The sequence below is a fragment of the Electrophorus electricus genome, chromosome 14 (genome assembly GCF_013358815.1).
Source record: "Electrophorus electricus isolate fEleEle1 chromosome 14, fEleEle1.pri, whole genome shotgun sequence".
In the NCBI taxonomy this organism is placed as follows: domain Eukaryota; kingdom Metazoa; phylum Chordata; class Actinopteri; order Gymnotiformes; family Gymnotidae; genus Electrophorus; species Electrophorus electricus.
Window position 1 is genome coordinate 13,003,342 of NC_049548.1, and position 19,161 is coordinate 13,022,502.

A 19,161-nucleotide genomic window follows, 5' to 3' on the forward strand; every position below is an offset into this window, starting at 1 on the left:
ACACTATCCAGAACCCTCCGACACTATCCAGAACCCTCCGACATTATCCAGAACCCTCCGACATTATCCAGAACCCTCCGACATTATCCAGAACCCTCCGACATTATCCAGAACCCTCCGACATTATCCAGAACCCTCCGACATTATCCAGAACCCTCCGACATTATCCAGAACCCTCCGACATTATCCAGAACCCTCCGACATTATCCAGAACCCTCCGACATTATCCAGAACCCTCCGACATTATCCAGAGTCCTCTTACATTATCCAGAACACTCCTACATTATCCAGAGCCTTCTTACATTATCCAGAGACATCTTGTATTCTCACCTGGGACATCAGTTTCATCACAGAATTCAGGCCCATGATCAATTCAATGACAATCCACAATTCTGGGATGTGTTTCTTCCACCTTATTCCCCTTATTGGGAAGTGACCAGAGATGACATCACATGATGTTGATGGTTTTTGCCAAAAAGAAAAAAGAAAAAGCTACAAAAACAATTAATTAAAAATGAATTTAAAAAGTCAAATAGAATTTAAATATAAAACAAATAAAAATAATGAAATCTTAAAATGAATGAAAAAGAGGAAAGTAAAAAACACTGAAGTTCATTCAAAGAAAAAAGATAAAAAAAGAGTAAAATGAGAATTTTGAGCACTGGTCCTGGGTTTTACCATGTGCAAGTTTATTTTTGCCTTTTGCAGATATGTTCATTAGCATCTTTGATAAGTGTTTTAGATTGATTGCATTAGTGCCTAGTTTATTCACAGTAGAGGTTAGGCATTTGATTGATTTGTGTGTTTTGGAGGCAAAGTTTCATTATGAGCAAATGTGTTTGAGGCAGTGGTTTGTTTTTGCCAGACAGAGATGCATTTTGATGAACTCGGGTTTTGAAGAAATGAGATACAACTTCAGAAAACTTTGTTTCAACAGTTGTGAAATTTGTCTTGTTCACAGTGATATTCATCATGAGAAACACCAAGTTATCTAGAAATGCCAAGTTATCAAGAAATATTGTCATACTATAACCTTACATGAACACATGAAAGATGAAGCCATAGAATGGTTCTGTGTGACTGAATGCCCTAGTTAGCTTACCCTGGCACCTTGTGAGGTGAACATGGTCCCCAAACTGTCTGAGACAGGTGCAGCGTGGGATATGTAGTGCCCGTGGCCACACATGCCCTGTGTGAGATTGAGATGTTCTCCCCTGGAGATATAATGCAATGTGCTGTTGGACTCTTGTGCTGGCTCCAGGATCAACACTTTATCTTTAAATGTGATCAGCCCTCTATGAAGAGAGAGAAAAGGAGAAAGACAAGGAAAATAGAAACAAAAACTGAAATAGAGAATGACAATGAAAATATTGAGGCTATAATCAAAAAGAATGGCCTCATTCCTCAGTGACCTCACTGAAGCACAATGCTATGGTGTAAACAGTGCTGTCTAGTCCCTTCCTCTTATAGGAAGTGGTCTTTCCATTTTTCCACAAGTTAAGAAAGCTTGAAAAAGATCTGGAAACTTGGTTATTTCAACATCCCTGCCACTGTTGGTCAGCATAGCATCAATTTTGTGGATATTTTACTGAAACAACACTACTCATACAGCCCTATAACCAATGTTTAGTGGTTATGGGATATGTTTCAAGAAGATTTTCTCACACTTTAAAAGTTACACGTTGATTTAAAGTGACATACTCTACTCTTCTGCTGAGGGATAGCCAAACCTTGGGCTAGACCACATAAACGTCCCTAAAAGCCCCACTCACACCAGCACTGCCAACCAAAATCAACACTAATTTGTTTTGGCTTAAATGCCAAGAAACACAACTCCAGTCAAGGGAGCTCTGTGGATGTGTTGTGTGTGTGTGTGTGTGTGTGTGTGTGTGTGTGTGTGTGTGTGTGTTTGCTGCAGGGTTGGAAGACAGGTTGCAGCTGCAGACCAAGCCTAAATAAAGAACTTAGGCAATAAAAGGGTATCACTCCAGAGAGAGTGGAGACATTTGCTGGCTAATATGCAGGGACATTCCTATTGCTATCCAGCAAAATTTTCATAGTAATTATCCTGGCATGACCTGCTATAATGTGTGTGTGTGTTTGTGTGTATGCATATGTGTAGATATCATTTGTCCGCTTGTTTTTTTTTTTTTTTTTTTTTAATGTAACTCATGAATGCACATTGTAAAATATATATAAGCCCATTATCCCTCATTCACCATCATCAAATCAGCACATGGATTTTCCAGTGTTACATCTAGTATAGCTGTACACAGTCTTAGATAATTAATACCAGTGTAGTCAGGACTCAAAGCTCTCTTGCCTAATATGATGGGAGCAGCAGCAGGCCTCCAGCAGCTCACTGGTGTGAGCTCACAGTGCCTGGTGAGTCACAGTTCAGACTTTCATTAAACCGTGCTTCCTTCAAGTCACTCCAGTCGTGGAGCGCTCACTGAGCCCTGAGAGTGCAGTGGACCATGGGCAACATCAGAATCTGGACGGGCTGGCATGTGGGTGTGGGTGTTGGAGGCGGGGGGTTATGACAGGTGACCTCCCTGAGTGGTGTGTACTACTGTAACACACCTGAGTCCTGTGCAGGTGCTGAGGATAACGCCAGAGTGCTGGTCACCGCTCACCTCTCCATGGTAGTAGCAGTTTGTCTAAAAAACACACAAACAAGGGTTTAATATACACCCCTCAGGACGCAGACAAATGACAGGATGTGTGTGCATGTGTGTGTCGATTGTGTCCTCCTTGTTAATTTATTTTAAGATTTCTCGTTACCAAACTAAGACTGTGAACCATCAATCAAGAAGACGTTACACACTTCCACAGTCTGCTTTCAAACAGCACCTGCTGTGCTACAGAGAGAGAGAGAGAGAGAGAGAGAGAGAGAGAGAGAGAGAGAGAGAGAGAGAGAGAGAGGAGAGGAGAGAGAGAGAAAGAGAGAGAGAGGCAGGCATGCTTTTCAGGACAAAGCTGGTTTGTTTCATTCAGAAGGGAGGACTTGTCTTGTTTGGACGGAAAATATGGCTTTGAGGTTCCTATCCCCATACTGATCTTCCCAGGTCTCTTTCTCACGACTACCCAGCAGAGCACACTCACTGCCTACACTCCCCCTCTCTGTCCACAGGCTTTCAGTGGGAAATGTTAATATTTCAGAAGGTCAATGTTTAGTTTTTGGGGTTTTTTTTTTGCTGGGAGAAGTTTAAGATTTTTAGCCTTTGTTTAGAACTGGCATCTTCGAACTACACACAACAATGACAAAAAACCCCCAAAATGTGGTCTGTCTGATTTTGCTGAGTACGTCCATCCGTTGTGTGGTGTCAGGTCATTATTTCCATACTGGGGCCCAATCCCTCTCTCCCATCCCAGCGGGTCTCCTATCCTGAAGCCTGTAATCTGTCAGAACGTCACTCCGGTTGGTAGAAGCTGACATGGAGGATTGCTCCGAATTGTCATGCCCTCTGGTGGTCTATTTCCTATGCTTCCAGAGGTACAAAGGACATTCGTATCATATTAAATATGAAATACACCATGGAACAGAGAGCAGCAGGGAAGGTTCCTGATTTAGCAGTGGGCTGAGGGCATGAAACCAGGCGTACTGTATGATAAAGTGTCTGGCAATGGGGACATGGAGTTTCTGGGGGAAGAGAAAGCGGCATCCACACTCTGCACCAGGTGCTTTTAATTAGCCAACCAGAGACCTTTATTTGGTGTATGGTTCTGATCTAGAATGTGTACAGTATAGAATTACCAGATGACCAGTTCTCACTGAGCTATAGCTGTCTCAGGCAAAGGCGGTTTCCATGCTTACAGTAACAAACACAGGTTCATTCGTTTGATCACTTAGTCTCATTTATTTGGTCTGGTCTGTGCATGACTAGCAAAAGCAAATATGAAGAAAACACCTTAACCAAGCAAAGATGTAGCAATATCACCATAACTTCATCAATTCAGCAAAAACTAAGCTGATTCATATATCTGTTGACATAACAGATCATTTGATTGCTCAAAAGAATCCAGATTAATGGATCCAATATGTCCTCCTAAGTATTGCATTAGTCATCCAAGCAGCCCAGACCTGTTTAATGCAGGAGATAAGCAGGGCTGTTGCCTGTTATGACCAAATAACTTATAGCAGAAACTGTCCATGATTTACAAAGTATCCATGACATTTAAGAGATTTATTCTTAGATATGATCAAAGTGCAAAAGAGGTTCTTGATGGTACTCTGAATTCAACATTTTGCCTTAAGAACAATCTCTTAACATTCTGAAAATGTTCTCAAATGTTCAAAAGCTGGTCAAGCCCCACATGGTCCCAGCTTGAACTGGCTTATGAATGTACAGTTCAGTCTGTACACTGTTGGTCAATGACACAGTTTTTGTTATGACTCAGTACTCCTCCACACTGTATTTGAAATAACATGCTGAGTGCAGAATGTCAAACTGAATTTGAGACTAGTTCTTCCATTTTGGACAAACTGCAGAAGAATTTGAGCCTATTCCCTCCATTTCATAGAACCCTGAGGAACTTTTTAAGGAACTTGATCCTTGGCCTGCTGACTACTGATGTGCATTGTCACATCAATAGCTCATCAATAGAGGTGGTTTTAGATACTTCATTTAGATGTGGCTGTTGTCATCCTGCAACCAGAGATCAAGAGTGTCAGTACCAAAAAAGCAAGCCTTCACCAGGTGGAAAGCTCAAAATAAATCACCCAGTGTCTGACACACAGTTAAGAAGCAAGAATGAACTTGGCACCAAGAAAAATCACAGCAGCAGATGACTGAAGGACGTCCCTCAATGCAACAGGTATGGGGATGGTGCAACCCAGGATGTATCCAGCACAAAGAGAAAGAAGTGTCAAAGTCTACCATAAGGAGAAGAATAAACCAGAATCACCTTGGACTCCATACAACGCACTGCTGTCTTAAGAATGGAAAACTCTGTAAAGATCTGAAACCAAGTTTTGAACAGATGAGAGTAAGGTTAAGTGGGTCGAGACTGACTAAGCGAGAAACAGTGGAGGAAAGGGACCAGTCAGAACTACTGATGCAATGACACACAATAATCAATAGTCATCAATCTACTGGCCAGCACAAGTCCACTGATTTACGGGCCTGTGAAATGGCTGGGATTTCAGTGAGGTTCATCCAGTATGTATGTGTATATATATATATATATATATATATATATATATATATATATATATATATATAAAACTAACTTCAAATTTAAATTGACATTCTACTCTTTAACCTCAGTCTTTTATTTCAAATCCAGTGTGAAGACGTTCAGAGCTGATCGTGCTAATACGTGAGATGTCTAACCTTCCAGGGGAACGGCTCACTTGTCTTTAATTATGATGGCAGTAGCTGGATACATTTTTAAAATAGATTTTTAAAACATGTACTTTTAAAAAGCTTATCTGCTCAGATCCAAGCAAATGCTTCAGGGCTCCCTGACACGTTCTTCACCTTACAGCAAGACAATGCTCCAAAACTGAAGCACCCAAAGAGTTCCCAAAACCCCAGTGAACATGCTTTTCATGTTCTGAAGACTGAAAAGAGCCACTGAAACAAGCAGTGAGTAACAAGACTGAAGTACAGGAACCACTAGTGCCTACCCAGCAAATACTCTAGTATTAAGTGAACTTCCAGTGCTTACTGGTGCCCAACTAGGCATACAGAAACAGTGCAGATAGCAATTCACCACCACCATACTATGAGGGGTGTCTATGGCTTACAATGTTTGCAGTCATTGACTGCAAGAAATGCAAAACACGACAGTTTTATCTGATTATGTTTGATTAACGTCCCCTCGAATGTGGGGCTATGTATAAGAATGGATGTAATTTCTTTATCATCCAATGTAAATATGCTTGATTTAGATCTAAACATGTTTGAATTAACACTGACATTCTGCTGTTTAACCAAATAGTCACTCTTTCAATTTATCTTCAGTGCAAAAACAACAAAATGTGTGTCCAGCTATTTATGTTTGTGACTGTGTGTGCATGCTCATAAGTGAACGTATGAGGCTATGTTTATGAAAAATGATATCCTGGCTGTGTCTTCAATTTTCTTGTGATAATTTTGTTTACTTTTCATTCACTTTACCTAATCGTCACAGGGATCAGGACGAGGACCTGCGGAAGTCAGGATAACGTGAGCTGCGTCCATTGCCTTCCCTCAAAACACAGGCACACCTCACCATGCTGGAGTGAAGCGTGCTGTCAGCACACCCTGTCTCTGAGGAGCGCGGGATGGAACAGCGAAATGAACACAAGCACCCTCTCGAATCTCTCTCCCATCTTGTGAAATGCCATGGCAAATATTTCGCTGACCTCGAGCAGACCTCGCAGGACAGACAGAGACATGCTCAGTCTCTCTCTCTCTCTCTCTCTCTCTCTCACTCTTTCAATCATTCCTCCCAACAGTTCAAGTCTAGGCTAGTCGTTGAGAGTGCTTGCACAGGGGACAAGTAGCAGCCGTTGCCCCTGGTGATTTGATTAATTAAATGATGAAAAAGGTGAGAGTAACAACAGTCCACAGTTTATGTCCAAACTGACACTTCATTCCTACACCCTGTCCTGGGATCAAAGTCTGAGAAACTACAAAAAGAGAAAGAGAAAAAGAGGAAGCGAGAGAGTGTGTGAGAAAGAGGGAAAGATGGGCATCAGAAGCATTAAACGCAGCAGGGAGAGAGGTATATAAAATTAAAAAGATGATTAATACATTTCTTACTGCCCTTCACCTCGGAACCATGACCAAACCATCACAGATGCTGGCAACATTCAAATGTCAAAACTTTAGGATAAGATTTCAGAGAAAGAAAGCATAAGGTTGTACTTTTGTTGAGCGGTGAGGATACTCAGCACAGTGTGGTGGAGCAGTAATCTTACTGTGGCTTTAGGTGAAGTGTTGACAACACGCCTTCCCTCCAGGTAGTGTGTCTCTGTGTACTGACTGGCAAACAGCGCCCTGAAAGCGTGCACGAACACACACATACACACAGTTAGAAACATGCACAATATACAGTATATAGAGCACTTCACAAAACAATATAAGCAACTAATCAAGATGAGTGTTGTACGACAGGCTGTGCAAGTGTCTGTGTATGTGTGTATGCTGATGTTTGGAGCCTGAATGATCATGTCCATTTGCAAATGATCTATGTTTACAGAACACCTCCTGATGTGTGTTTCACTGATGTTAACGCTTAGAGATCCTTTGTCAGTGTGGCAATCTCCTCATTGACAGGGGTCAAAAAAATTGGGGGGGGAGAGCAGGTTCCTGCACTTTTATGAAACACTGTAGTGTGGCAGTAAGGCAGTTATGTGTACCCGTATGTAAGTAGTGGATGGCCTGTGTCAAGGCGTGTTTCGGGTTAGTGAGACCCTAGGGGATGTACAGGTTTAGCAGTGTGCTAGGGTACTCAGGATTTGAGATGGGTAATAAATGACTGTAATGCAATGATTTAAATGATGCAATGATAAGAGGCCTGTACTGGCTACAGAGATCTCTCTCTCTCTCTCTCTCTCTCTCTCTCTCTCTCTCTCTCTCTCTCTCTCTCAGCTGAGAAAGAAGCTCTTCATTAAGTCCAGGCATTGTGAGGGGTGGACATAAATCATGTGCCCTGTCCTCTTTAACATGTGCTTCTCTGCAGCTGTGTCTTGTTAGCAACAAATAGACCCCAAAAAGACAACAAATGAATAAAAATGAAAACCTCCATGAGAAATGCTGAGACAGGCAAAAAATACTGACCTGACTCCCATTGTCAGGGCTTGTCATCTACTCATGTTTGGAGAAAAGCTGAGTCAAGGGACCCAACCACCATGTGGTAAGATGGTAGGATCAACAGCATTAAATCTTACAGTCCTCATACTGAGCTCAGCTGAGCTCCATGCGGCAAAAAAAAAACAAAAAACACAAACAAAAAAAACCCCAAAACAAACAAAAAATTCCCCAAACTTGGCCCCAGACAAAACCCTGAGAAGCTTATACACATCTGCCATAATTGTATATCCTTTTAGTCATCTGGGTTCTACATCGAACTGTCTCTGAGCTAGCATTTTGACTTTGGCATTAAACAAACACATACTTTCATTATATCACTATGGTAACTTACAGTTTCAGAGTCATATCATCCTAGTTACCAGCGAAAATGTCACCAGCTGAAAACATACTTGGTTGTCATGGAGATGTAGTTTAAATTAAGTGTGTGGCAGTCACAGCAAAAAAAAGTACTCATTAATGCCAATCACTGATGGGGCGGAATACCATATTCGAAAGGTAGAGGGGTCACACAACACTTCTGTTCTGTTTCATATATCATGTAGTCTGTAAGATCTAGCACCTCCTAAATATAGAGTTTATTAAAATATGGCATGTTGTCTTGTAGGGGTGTGAAATGATGCACAATAATCTGAACTTGAACCTCATTAGGTCTGCATGAAGATGTTCTATACATGATGTGAATATTAAGCAAGCCAAACTTATAGCAGCAAAATTCGAACAGAAAACATGCATTGCACCGATGGAAGGTACTGAGTGCAGTAACCCGTCTTCCCATCACAGCTGTCTTTATTCTCGGAGAGAGAAGTAGCCCTCGTCAGTCCCAGCTCCAGACGTGGAAAGTGATTTTCTGTACATTACAGCTTTTATCCTGTTTGGCTCTGCTCTTGTATTCATGATTCCAGACATCTTAAGAGAGCTCTTAAGCAGGCCTAGAGCCAGGGACATCGAACATAAAAACTTTACCAGAATGCGGTAAAGAGACTAAGAGTGGAAACTGTGACCTCCTGAACAATGCTAACCCTGCAGACTGATGAATCAACACAGAAGAGGCTTCTGGTAACCCCACATCCACACGTCCAAATGGAAAGCAAGACTTTTTATGTGGAGCATTAAAAATGAGAAGTGCACCGAGACTGTTCTGTGGTCTCACTCGTCAATGATGAAATCCAACTGATCTCTGGAAACTGCAGGAGACTTAGTCTGTGACACGAGGTCTTAGTGTTTTTCAATAACAGAAATCCAAAGGTGATCCAGAAGATATAATTCATTTTTATGGAAATGGATTCCAAATACAATTAGCCTTGACTCATTCAGCAGTAGCCCAGATGACGCATTGTACTAAGAACGTGATCCACAGTGAAGAGACGTCAAACCCCAAAGAAACTCTTTTGATAAGGTGTCACAGGACACAGCTGGACACACTGCAGACAGAGGCTAAAATTTGGGGTCAGTCATCTGGTCCTTACGGTTTATTCAGCGATCGTCCTGACAAGCTGAAGTTATTAAAGGAACGCGTGAAGAATGAAAAAAGGTCCCACATACTGAGATCATTAAACTGTTGGAACTGTAAGCAGAACTCCCAGAGAGACAGCAGGATCAGTTCTTTCACGTGTCCCTCCACAAGTCAAGCACATTACGAATGTTGCCTTAAGCAGACATAGTACAGTCTTGCTTTAACAATATCAGTAGTTGTCTGGTGATTATTGTGTTTGTTTGATGTATTCTTGGCCAATGCAATTCTTCTGTTAACTTAGACAAGCTGTCTATGAAATGGATCTATAAAATGGATCCTGTTAATAGCATTTGATAAGCTTTAATCTTTACCTGGGAATTTTTTGTACAAAATTCTCTGTTAATGATGGCCTGAAACAAACATCACTGATAGTATATCTTCATTACCATAGTGAAAAGGGTAGCTTAATCAATAATCATTGATCTTCTTTCTGTCTTAGCAGCACATACAACTCAGCTCATTAAGGCCACATAATAACCTGATATGGGAATTTAGTTTAGATTCATGTGATAAATATGATGAAGGGGTGACTGTCATCAGGCAGACACTACAATATTTTATGAGCTCTTTACTTTGCATTTATGCATTATGCATAAGCAAAACTGCACAGCAGAAGCAAACCATAAAAGACGTTTGAAAGAACATAGAAGAGTGAAAGAAAATCTCTCCTTTTCACCATGTATGAAAGCAGACTCTAAGGACAAAGGATATAATCAAATCATCATTGGAGAGGTGAAAGAACGTACGCTAAAAGTAATTAAAAACCCAAACCAAAACCAAAAAAAAACCCAGTCTCTGGACCAGGGCAGTGTGGTGTATGGTCTGCACAATTCTAAATGTTGAATTGTCCATTTCTCTTCACACCAACGCCAAGGAAGACAGAATGAACATGGCAAACAATCTAACTAGTCTTAGCAGGTTCTGATTTTATTTTTCATTTTTGCTTCCAGCAGTGAGCCAAGTAAGGAGCCAGTCACTGCTCAATCAGAAAGGTCCAAACACTGCTGGGGCAGAAAAACAGCAGGAATGAATGAACGGATGTAGGCAAGAGGAGCTATAGCAGTTCATGCGATTTTTCCTGTCTTGGCATATAGTGGCAGGTATGTGAGTGGAAAAAAACAGTGAGCTGCCTTCTTGATCACAAAGTGAAGACCTCTTGAGGTCTTTTTCATGAGGAGAAATCTGTTCAGTGTTCATCTTCAAGTCATCTACAGTGTATTGCTTGTGTTTCTCTATGCTTCTAAATATCTGCTTGTTTTCGATTGTCTAGTCAATAATTGAGAGCTGGATTGGCCATTCTGAATCTCTATTACAGACCACCCATTACCATTACCATGGTGACTGTCTCCTTGGAGATTGATGCCTGAGGGTCAGGCAGGTTCCAAAAAAATCAATACAGTTCCTTCAGTGGTAATGTGCAAGTGATGAACGACACTGGCAAAGCACACACACAGCACCAATTACAGGGTGCAGGTGATTGATATCTGGGAAACAACAGCAAGATAACTAAAATTAGGGGATACATGAGATACAGTTAACTGAAGTGAAGTGACAGATGGTTGAAAGATGAAGTGGCTTCTACAGTTAAAGATCACCAGTTCTTACTATTATATTTATATAACACTGGTTTAAAACTTGACAATGGCAATATTGAATTTGTTTTTGTTTTTTTAATGGATGTAAGAACAGACATGAATGAATAAGATTTTAAGAATTTATGTTGGAATGGAATTTCCTCCTTTTAAAATGATCTTAGTCATAGCATTTATATGATCTCAGGTATTTATATGTTTGATTTCACGTAAATATTTTGTGAGACCAGGTGCACTTGGTGGATAAAGTTATGTAACTCACAAATGTCAGATATATGAAGTCTCAGTGGTCATCATTCAAACGCCTTGTCTAAATACAAGCCTAACTGAAGTCTCACTGAAAGCAACATGAGTTCTGAATTACCTTGAGACAGAGCAAACCTGCAAGCAAGCACACTATTAAAGGCAGCTCTCCATACAAGGGCAGTCTGAAAAGCAAACCCTGTAACAGGGGGAAACTGGCTGATTTATTTGACATGTTTATATAATCCTTGGAGGACATGTCACGGAGTTGATTTGATGATGCCTCATTATTAAACATGAGTGATGTGCCAGGTTTGGAGGGTTTGCTGACAGGTGGAATTACATCCTTGGGTCCGAAACAGGATGGGCTGAGTTCTTTCACTGTGAAGTGGTACAGAACTGTCAGGTATAACTGCCTCTAAAAATGTGAGTCGTATGCAACCAAATTCTGTTCACAAGAGAAAGGTGTGCGTGTGTGCATGTATGTATTTTGTATGTTTTATCATATTATTAGTATACATTTGATGTTTTTTCCAAGAATTGTAATAATACATGAAATTTTCATGTCTGTGTTTTTCACCATTTTATTATTTTTTTAAATGGTTTTTTTTTTTTTTTGCTATTGTGTTTTTCCAGCATTTTCATTAATATACACTGTCAAGGAAGACAGACTTCCCCTATGAATGGCCTTTACCAGAGTTCAACATATGACCCTTACCATCACCTAAATGCTTATTTGGACTCATATAACCTCCATCCCATTTACACCAGCATGTCTGTGTGTGAGTGTGTGTCTGTCTGTGTGTGTGTGTGTGTGTGTGTGCGCGTGTATGTGTGTGTGTGAAGTCTGCCTGGATATATTGCAGCATTGTCTGCTAGCCCTACGTGACCCACATAAATACATGTGGTGTCAAAAGAAATGTCTTGCCCACTTCTGGGAATCAAGACCTTTAACTCCCAATGGCAGTCATGTCTGCACAAAACCAGTCAGAGAGAATTGCTATACTCAAAACTCTTCGAAAGCAGGAATTTGATTGAAAGAGCTCAAAAGTCCTTCAAAGGGCTGGACGTATAATCTGTGATTTCCTTCTACCTCAGAACTGCCTTGGCCAGAGCAGAGGATGATAACAGAAGCTCCTGGAAACTCATTTTGGAGATGTGTAACAAGAGTGATGGGCTCTAAAGAACAAAGGTTTGAGTGGCAGTGAAAGAGGAGGAGATAAAGCACAGATATGTCAATCAAAAGGACTAACCCTCCGGCAAACTGACAGAAACTGAAATAAAATAAAATAAAATGAACTAATGTAATAACAGTTCATGCAAGCTATATCAGTCATATGTTATCTCTGTCAGAGTCTGAATGCTGGTGAGAATACAGTGCTTTTAGGTAGATATTAAATCACGATTATCACTGGTGAACAGCTGAAATGACGCACAGGAAGCCGCACGAGACGATGCATGAACTCGGCACAGGCTGGCCCACCTCAGAAGCAGTATAACCATGCTGTTCCAGCTTGTGGTGCTAACGGATGCCCCCATCATTTCCTGTGTGAAGCCACCAGGTGCTCTGAGACAGCTGCTGTTCCCCCGTAGGCCCGTTTTCCGTCAATCACAACAGTGTTGCACAAACCGCTTGTGGATTCTACAGGGCTGATGTTTGACATCAATAGAGAATCATAAAACACTAGGTTGTGTTGTTTAGAGGTTAACTATATTTGCTTGAAAAATTATACTTTTTGTATGGCGTCACCCTTCTCATAATGAATGTGTTACCAATCAAATGCTTTCTCTACAACTCACAGCTAAATGTAGATAATCCAGAGATCAGCCCAGGGCTGGGCTCCAGATAACAGATGTTAGGATTTCATTTTTACAATGTGACTTAGTAGCACAGATTTTAAAATTCAAAATCACTATGGTGTAACAGGCAAGAACATTTATAACTCATGTAACTTTGACAAAGTGTGAGCCAAAGAGATTCTTGTACTATTGTCAGAATCAAATAATCATAAAGGCAGCAATCCAAGAGCAAGATTCTTTAAAAATATACTACCAGCCTAAACTCATTTACTCCCATGCGTTCAAGCAAGGGGAACTTCCTCTTGTTTCTTTTCTTTGGCCAATAGGGTGACTGCTGTGTCCTGTGAGTAAAAGTGTGTGTGTGTGTGTGTGTGTGTGTGTGTGTGTGTGCGCATGCATGCTCCCTTCTACTTCTATTTTCCATTTGTCTGGGGCTGTATAGACAGGTTTGTTTGCTGCCATTTCTAGGCAGATTGCGGCAGACAGCACACCACACCGGCCCTGATTCAGCAGCCCATTAGTAACATGAAGAAGCACTGGGAAACCCAGTCCACTAACCCTCTGGCTTAGTAACCCAAACCCTGCAGTTCCAGCAGATTTCCCAGCTTGTCTTCTGGAAAGACAGAGAAGATTTCTGACAGCTGCCACGGAAATACTGGGAAATCTCAGCCTCAGTCACACCTGCTGAACTCCGACTGTGTGTAGACAGACAGCAAATGTGCACAACACTATGACCTGCAATGAGCAAAACAAATTTGAGTCAGCAGTACCCAACCAGAACCTTGGAGGGCCAGAGTTCAGCAATTTGGTGATTTCACTGCTCAAAAGCACCGGAGGGGAAATGGAATTTATTTTCCCAAAATGGAAACTACTTCAGAAACTAAATTCACAATACACTGTGGCAGAAAACACTGTTGCGTTTTCCAGTTCTCACAGAGCTGAATGATCAATATAGTTTTGAACACTTTCTGTGTTGTCTAAACAGATAAAGGGTCCTCTTAATAAAAAGATATACTTTTTTCCCCGTGTTTATCTACACTCAGACACGTCCATGCTGTGCTTAACAAGAGCCTGGGCTACTCAAACAATTCAGCTCATTCTTCTTTAAACACAACAAATGCTTGCATAAGAGAGCAAATTTTCATTTCAAAGGACCTGTCTGCTTCACCACCTTCATCCACCACCAAAAGAGAGGGAAAAACAATCGAAGAGCAGAATGCAAATCTCCTGCTCATTCATTCATGGTCAAAGCTCACCATCCCTTTTCACACTTTACAATGACCTGCATTCTGCAGCAGGAACGGAGACCTGTTCACGTTGCGATCAGATGCGCTAGAGGGGTTTGTCAGCACCTGAAGGGCATGGTTAGTGTGGTTTTTCCTTTACCACCACACAAGAGCATGTCCAGAGATTAGAAATAGATAAATAAATAATCAAATAAAACAAGAATAGCGGTTTGTTGGAAACTGTCGGCATTGTCATGAGTATTGTGATACGGACAGTAAGCAGTGTGGAACCCTTGTGCTTTGAATTCAGAATCTGTGCTGAGAAGGCCTAAAAAATGTCTCTTGGATCTGACCTGGCAGGCCTCGTCACTGAGGGTACTATAAGATCAGCGCCGTATTCCCTACAAACACTGGCTTCCCGCAGCCAATCCAAGCCTGCCTAGGCTTTCCATAACGCTCAAACAACACACGGACTATCCTGGATGGAAAGATTCATCACTCCATCTACAAGAGCTCACCATCACTTCAGGTCTCTGGCTCCTCTGTACGTCGCATACTTAAATATCACAATATCGATCAGCCACTGGCTGAGCCTGTCCGAAACCATCAGCCCTCTGAGCCTCCCGCCTCGCACCCCCTTATCTAGCTCCCCGTGCCCTGGTGTGACTCCCAGCTAAGCTTTCATCACTGCAATCAAAGCCTTCCCCACAGACCTCCCATTCACACGCAGACAAAGAGCCCCAGAGCCAATGCCAGACTCACACTCACAGCAGTGACCACAGCAGTGGAGGGCCAACACATCTGCTTTCTGCATGAGCAAGGAAAGGAGGATGAGAGACATAGAGACAGAGAGGAAGAGAGGAAGAGAGGGGGAACCTCAGAACTCTTGTTATATGGTTTGTGGCCCTGGTGGACCATCAGTGAGGAAAGATGCAGAAACCTAATGCTCACCTATTCCCTTTTCCGCAATCTGTGAGCGACCGATCCGTTTCAACAGCTTCACTCCTTGCCTTCCCTCAGCCTACCAATATTAACTAGCAAACGAAAAAGAACTTTGCACCCCTGATAAAATCAAGATGCTGGCATCGGTAATTCCGTTTCCTCCACAGAGAGGCTACCTTCAGGGAAACACGGCTTGCTGTTGTACTGGTGGGCTGACAGAAATGTAAAACATTTTCTCCTTCTCCGGTATAATCCCCCCCACTCCGCTCACCCCCGTATTTGTGTTTGGGGAAGGGAGTCTGGGCTGCCCTTGCCCTCTAAAAGACCCCAGTGGGAGAGCTGTCCTCACAAACCAGTGCAGCAGCGAGCAGTAGCATGACTGAACTTGGGCCAGACTGTGTGCGGGGGCAGGGATTGGATGTGATAGAGGCAATGGAAGGAATAAATGCAGACAGGTATTGGGTAGTAAATAACAATGCTACCTTTCCTGGCAGTGGATTGGGGTGCAATCCCCTGTCTGGGTACGTGCTCCACACTATACCAATAAGAGTCCTTGGGCAAGACTCTTAACACTACATTTGCTTGCCTCTGTAAAATGATTGAAATTGTAACTTGCTCTGGGTAAGAGCATCTGCTAAATGCATAAATGGAACTAAAGGTTTTGCAAATGCCTAAAAGCTATCTGCTAGTCTTTGGGGAACAGAACTGCTGCTGTGAGCACTGATGGTCCCCACATGGCCAGTAGACTGTGAAGGACAGGCTTATGTTTGGACCCTCAGGGTGGAGCTCTTCCCTGAGAGCCTCTCTCTGCTGGCCCTCAATGATCTTTAACACTGCCTTGATTTTAATTCGGGTCAGAGGAGGAAAAGGAAAGATGAGATTTAAGTCTGTCTTGAGGTTTGGTATAAAGCATGCCTGAGGATGTCTTCAAGCACAGCACAGCACAGCACAGCACAGCACAGCGCAGCGCACACACACACACACACACACACCTGTTCACACATGTAGTGCAACTAGACAGTATACTGCCCATATACATCAGTCTATATATCTTAGCATAAACATTAATCCTACAGATGCTAGTATGGTGTTAATGGCTAACATTAACAGCCCAGGGAGGTGTGTGAGGCCAATCTAATTAGTAGAGTGGAGTGAGAGCTGTTTAGATCCTTTTCTTCTCAGTTTCAAAGCAAAATAGCACATCATTATCTTCATGAGAGATGAAGACGTGCACTCAGTTCTGACAAGAGAGTATTAATGAGAGCAATGCTCTACAATGTGCAAGACCTCTGTGATTACCCCCTCTGCATTCCCCTCACTGTTAATTTATGTGAACAACCAAAGATGAATTCAGTGTTTAGAGGCAACAAACTTGTAGAATTAACAAAGGCAGAATGCGGTCAAATCTGAAACATTAAAAACCACAAATAAGTGTATGAAACCAGAGTAAGAGAGGGACACCAACAGCCAGTAGACAGAAAACACAAGCACGTGCATATGCACACGCACACACACACACGCGCGCGCGCACACACAGTATTACTTATCTGAGTATGCGACGTGTTTTACATTTAGATGATAAATGCTCTTGCAGATAAAGTTAAGCATAACAGTCCATTAACTTCCAAGTTCTTGGAAGGTCTGAGAGAAACTGAATCTCAACATAGATGTCCAACCCCCCACACAGCAGCAAATACGTAAGTTACACCAGTCTGCAGTGCACACCATATCTGCAGTAAAAGACGAATTAATGGCCAGACCACTCTTATTCTGTCTCCTCATTTCCTTCAATGTGTGCGAGAACACACACACACACACACACACACACACACAGTGCATCACTCCCTGCACACAGGGAGGTGAGGAGGAATAGCCTGCAGCAGACCAGACCTCCTGCTCTCCGGTTCCTGCTCACCCAGACGAGATGAGTGCCATGGACAGTACAGAAATCACACTGTGCCATGCAGGCTAAGAAAATGCCAATGCTGACCCAGAGAACCCACTGCGAGCACAGCAGTATGATCATGTCACAGGCCCGTCTGGATGTCTGAGGATGGCTAACATAGTGATAATCACGTAGAGTAATGCAGCTAGTGAAGTACTGCCCCGATTCATGGGCCAAATGCTGGCACGGGTCCAACAGCGCACCACTAATGGCTTACTTTACCCTAATCACTAAGCAGGTACTGCTCACATGCTCGACCCCCAGGTGCACAGTAGGGATGTTAAAGTGAACATTAACTCATAAGGAGGTACTGCAGAGCTAACAGCCAACCAGGGCAGACCCAAGAGGTTCTGAGGTTCTACAGAACTTCTGACCAACCTGTTATGGACTTGTTATGGACTGATTGTGTAGCAGGAGCTAACGGATGTGTTTAACAGGTAGCTGACAGGGGGCTCTGGACCCTATCTGAAGCATACATTCAGCAATACTGCGAACTGACAACAGAGAGGATAGAAGAGAGGTGAGAGATGGGCGAAAATTAGTGAATGGATGTGCCAGATGTGGTAACAAATGTGTGAGAATAAAACAACACACACACACACACACACACACACACGCGTGCGCGCGTGCTCATGCATGTGTCCTGGGGCTAAGGGAAATGTTTTCTAAGGGACCTCCGTGTTAACAGGTCCGTCTAATTAAACAGGAATGCAGGTAGTCAGTTTGCCTGACTAATTAAGGCTCTAAACTGGGAAATAATTGGAATTCAATAGAGAAAAGGCCCCTTCTAAAAACACAGGCTGAAGAAAACTGTTGAAAGTGCCCAGTCTTCATCCGAGTGAGACGCCTGGTTCAGCAGGCTACACTGGTCGCCCTAATGAAGTCCTGTGTTTCTTATTTGTATCTCTCTCTGACAGTACAGTTAAAAACCAGGGTGTGTGAAGACTTTATCAGGAGGAAGAAGGGAGGTTTTAATGAGTAGGTTAATGATACTGGCCATGTGTGTTCTAACCCACTGATAATGCACACTCAACTCAGTTCAAGTGATTCAGCAGTTCACAAGTGCAGAAATAAGATCCTTTCCAGATGCACATTTCTTATTTCTCAAATATCTCAGACTCTGAGACATACACTCCTACACACACACACACAGGCAAACCAACGCGCATTTGTGAGAATCCAATTTGCCCTTTTCCCCACTTGATTCTCACTCACTCTTGGATAGTTCATCTCTGCTTTATGTCCAAAGACACTTCCAACAGTCAACGTTCCTGTTAAACCCTGCTCTTCTGTCCGACCTCACCTCTCACACACTTCTGGTCCACCAGGGCCCTCTTCCTCCAGAATCCCTAAGTGACATTAAGAGAGCTCTTTTCATTCCCTGTGTCTCCCTCTCTCCCTCCGTCAGGTAAGCGGTGAGGCTAACGCCTCTGAAAGATGTGAAACTGTGGGAGACCCAGACCTCCACTCGCACTCCTGCCCCTGGGCTGTCACCTCACTTTGATAATACCACGCCTTCCTTTCCTGTGACTGGGGGGGGGGGGGGGCTTACATAAACGCTCTAGTCACACCCCTCCCTCCTCTCTTCTTCTGTCTGACCGTGTCTGTTCCTATGCACATCTCCCTGTGTACCTCTCTTTCCTGCTTCCTCCCGACATTTCTGGTGTTACCATGGGAACAATCTGCATATGTGCATCTTAACCTTTTTTTTTTTTTTTTTTTTTTTGTCACTAACTCAGAAACATCTGCAGTTAATGAAATTCTGGCGACGAAGCGCTTCCAATACTGCAGTGTCGTAACATGACAAAGGCAGTGGTAAAGACCTCACGAGGCCCGGGGTGAAATTTTCCACACGTTTTCTAGCTGTGTTAAGACAATCAGATTTATTAGAATGTACAACATAAACTAAACATAAACACATATCCTACATCAGAGCTTCTGCTGTTGCAAAAGTAACACATTTGGCCAAATGCTCATTACAGAACTTTAAAGTATAGCCAGCAACCTCTATTAGCTATACAGCCCCTCAGTGTGTGGTACAGGCTGTATCATAGAATCACGCAACTGAGGTTTTGGGCCCATTCTGCAGACATAA

The 19,161-nt window shown here is 42.5% G+C and overlaps 1 protein-coding gene across 1 annotated transcript in view; it reads right to left on the bottom strand.

Annotated features, from left to right (window-relative positions):
- The window catches only part of LOC113581973 (disintegrin and metalloproteinase domain-containing protein 12), a 73,336-nt gene that overhangs the window by 31,965 nt on the left and 22,210 nt on the right, over positions 1 to 19,161 (bottom strand). The window contains exons 4-6 of the mRNA XM_035533227.1: positions 6,911 to 6,989; positions 2,584 to 2,660; positions 1,103 to 1,295 (exon numbers count right to left, since the gene is read on the bottom strand). Of these exons, the coding sequence (XP_035389120.1) occupies positions 1,103 to 1,295; positions 2,584 to 2,660; positions 6,911 to 6,989 (349 nt within the window). The remainder of the gene's footprint in view (positions 1 to 1,102; positions 1,296 to 2,583; positions 2,661 to 6,910; positions 6,990 to 19,161) is intronic.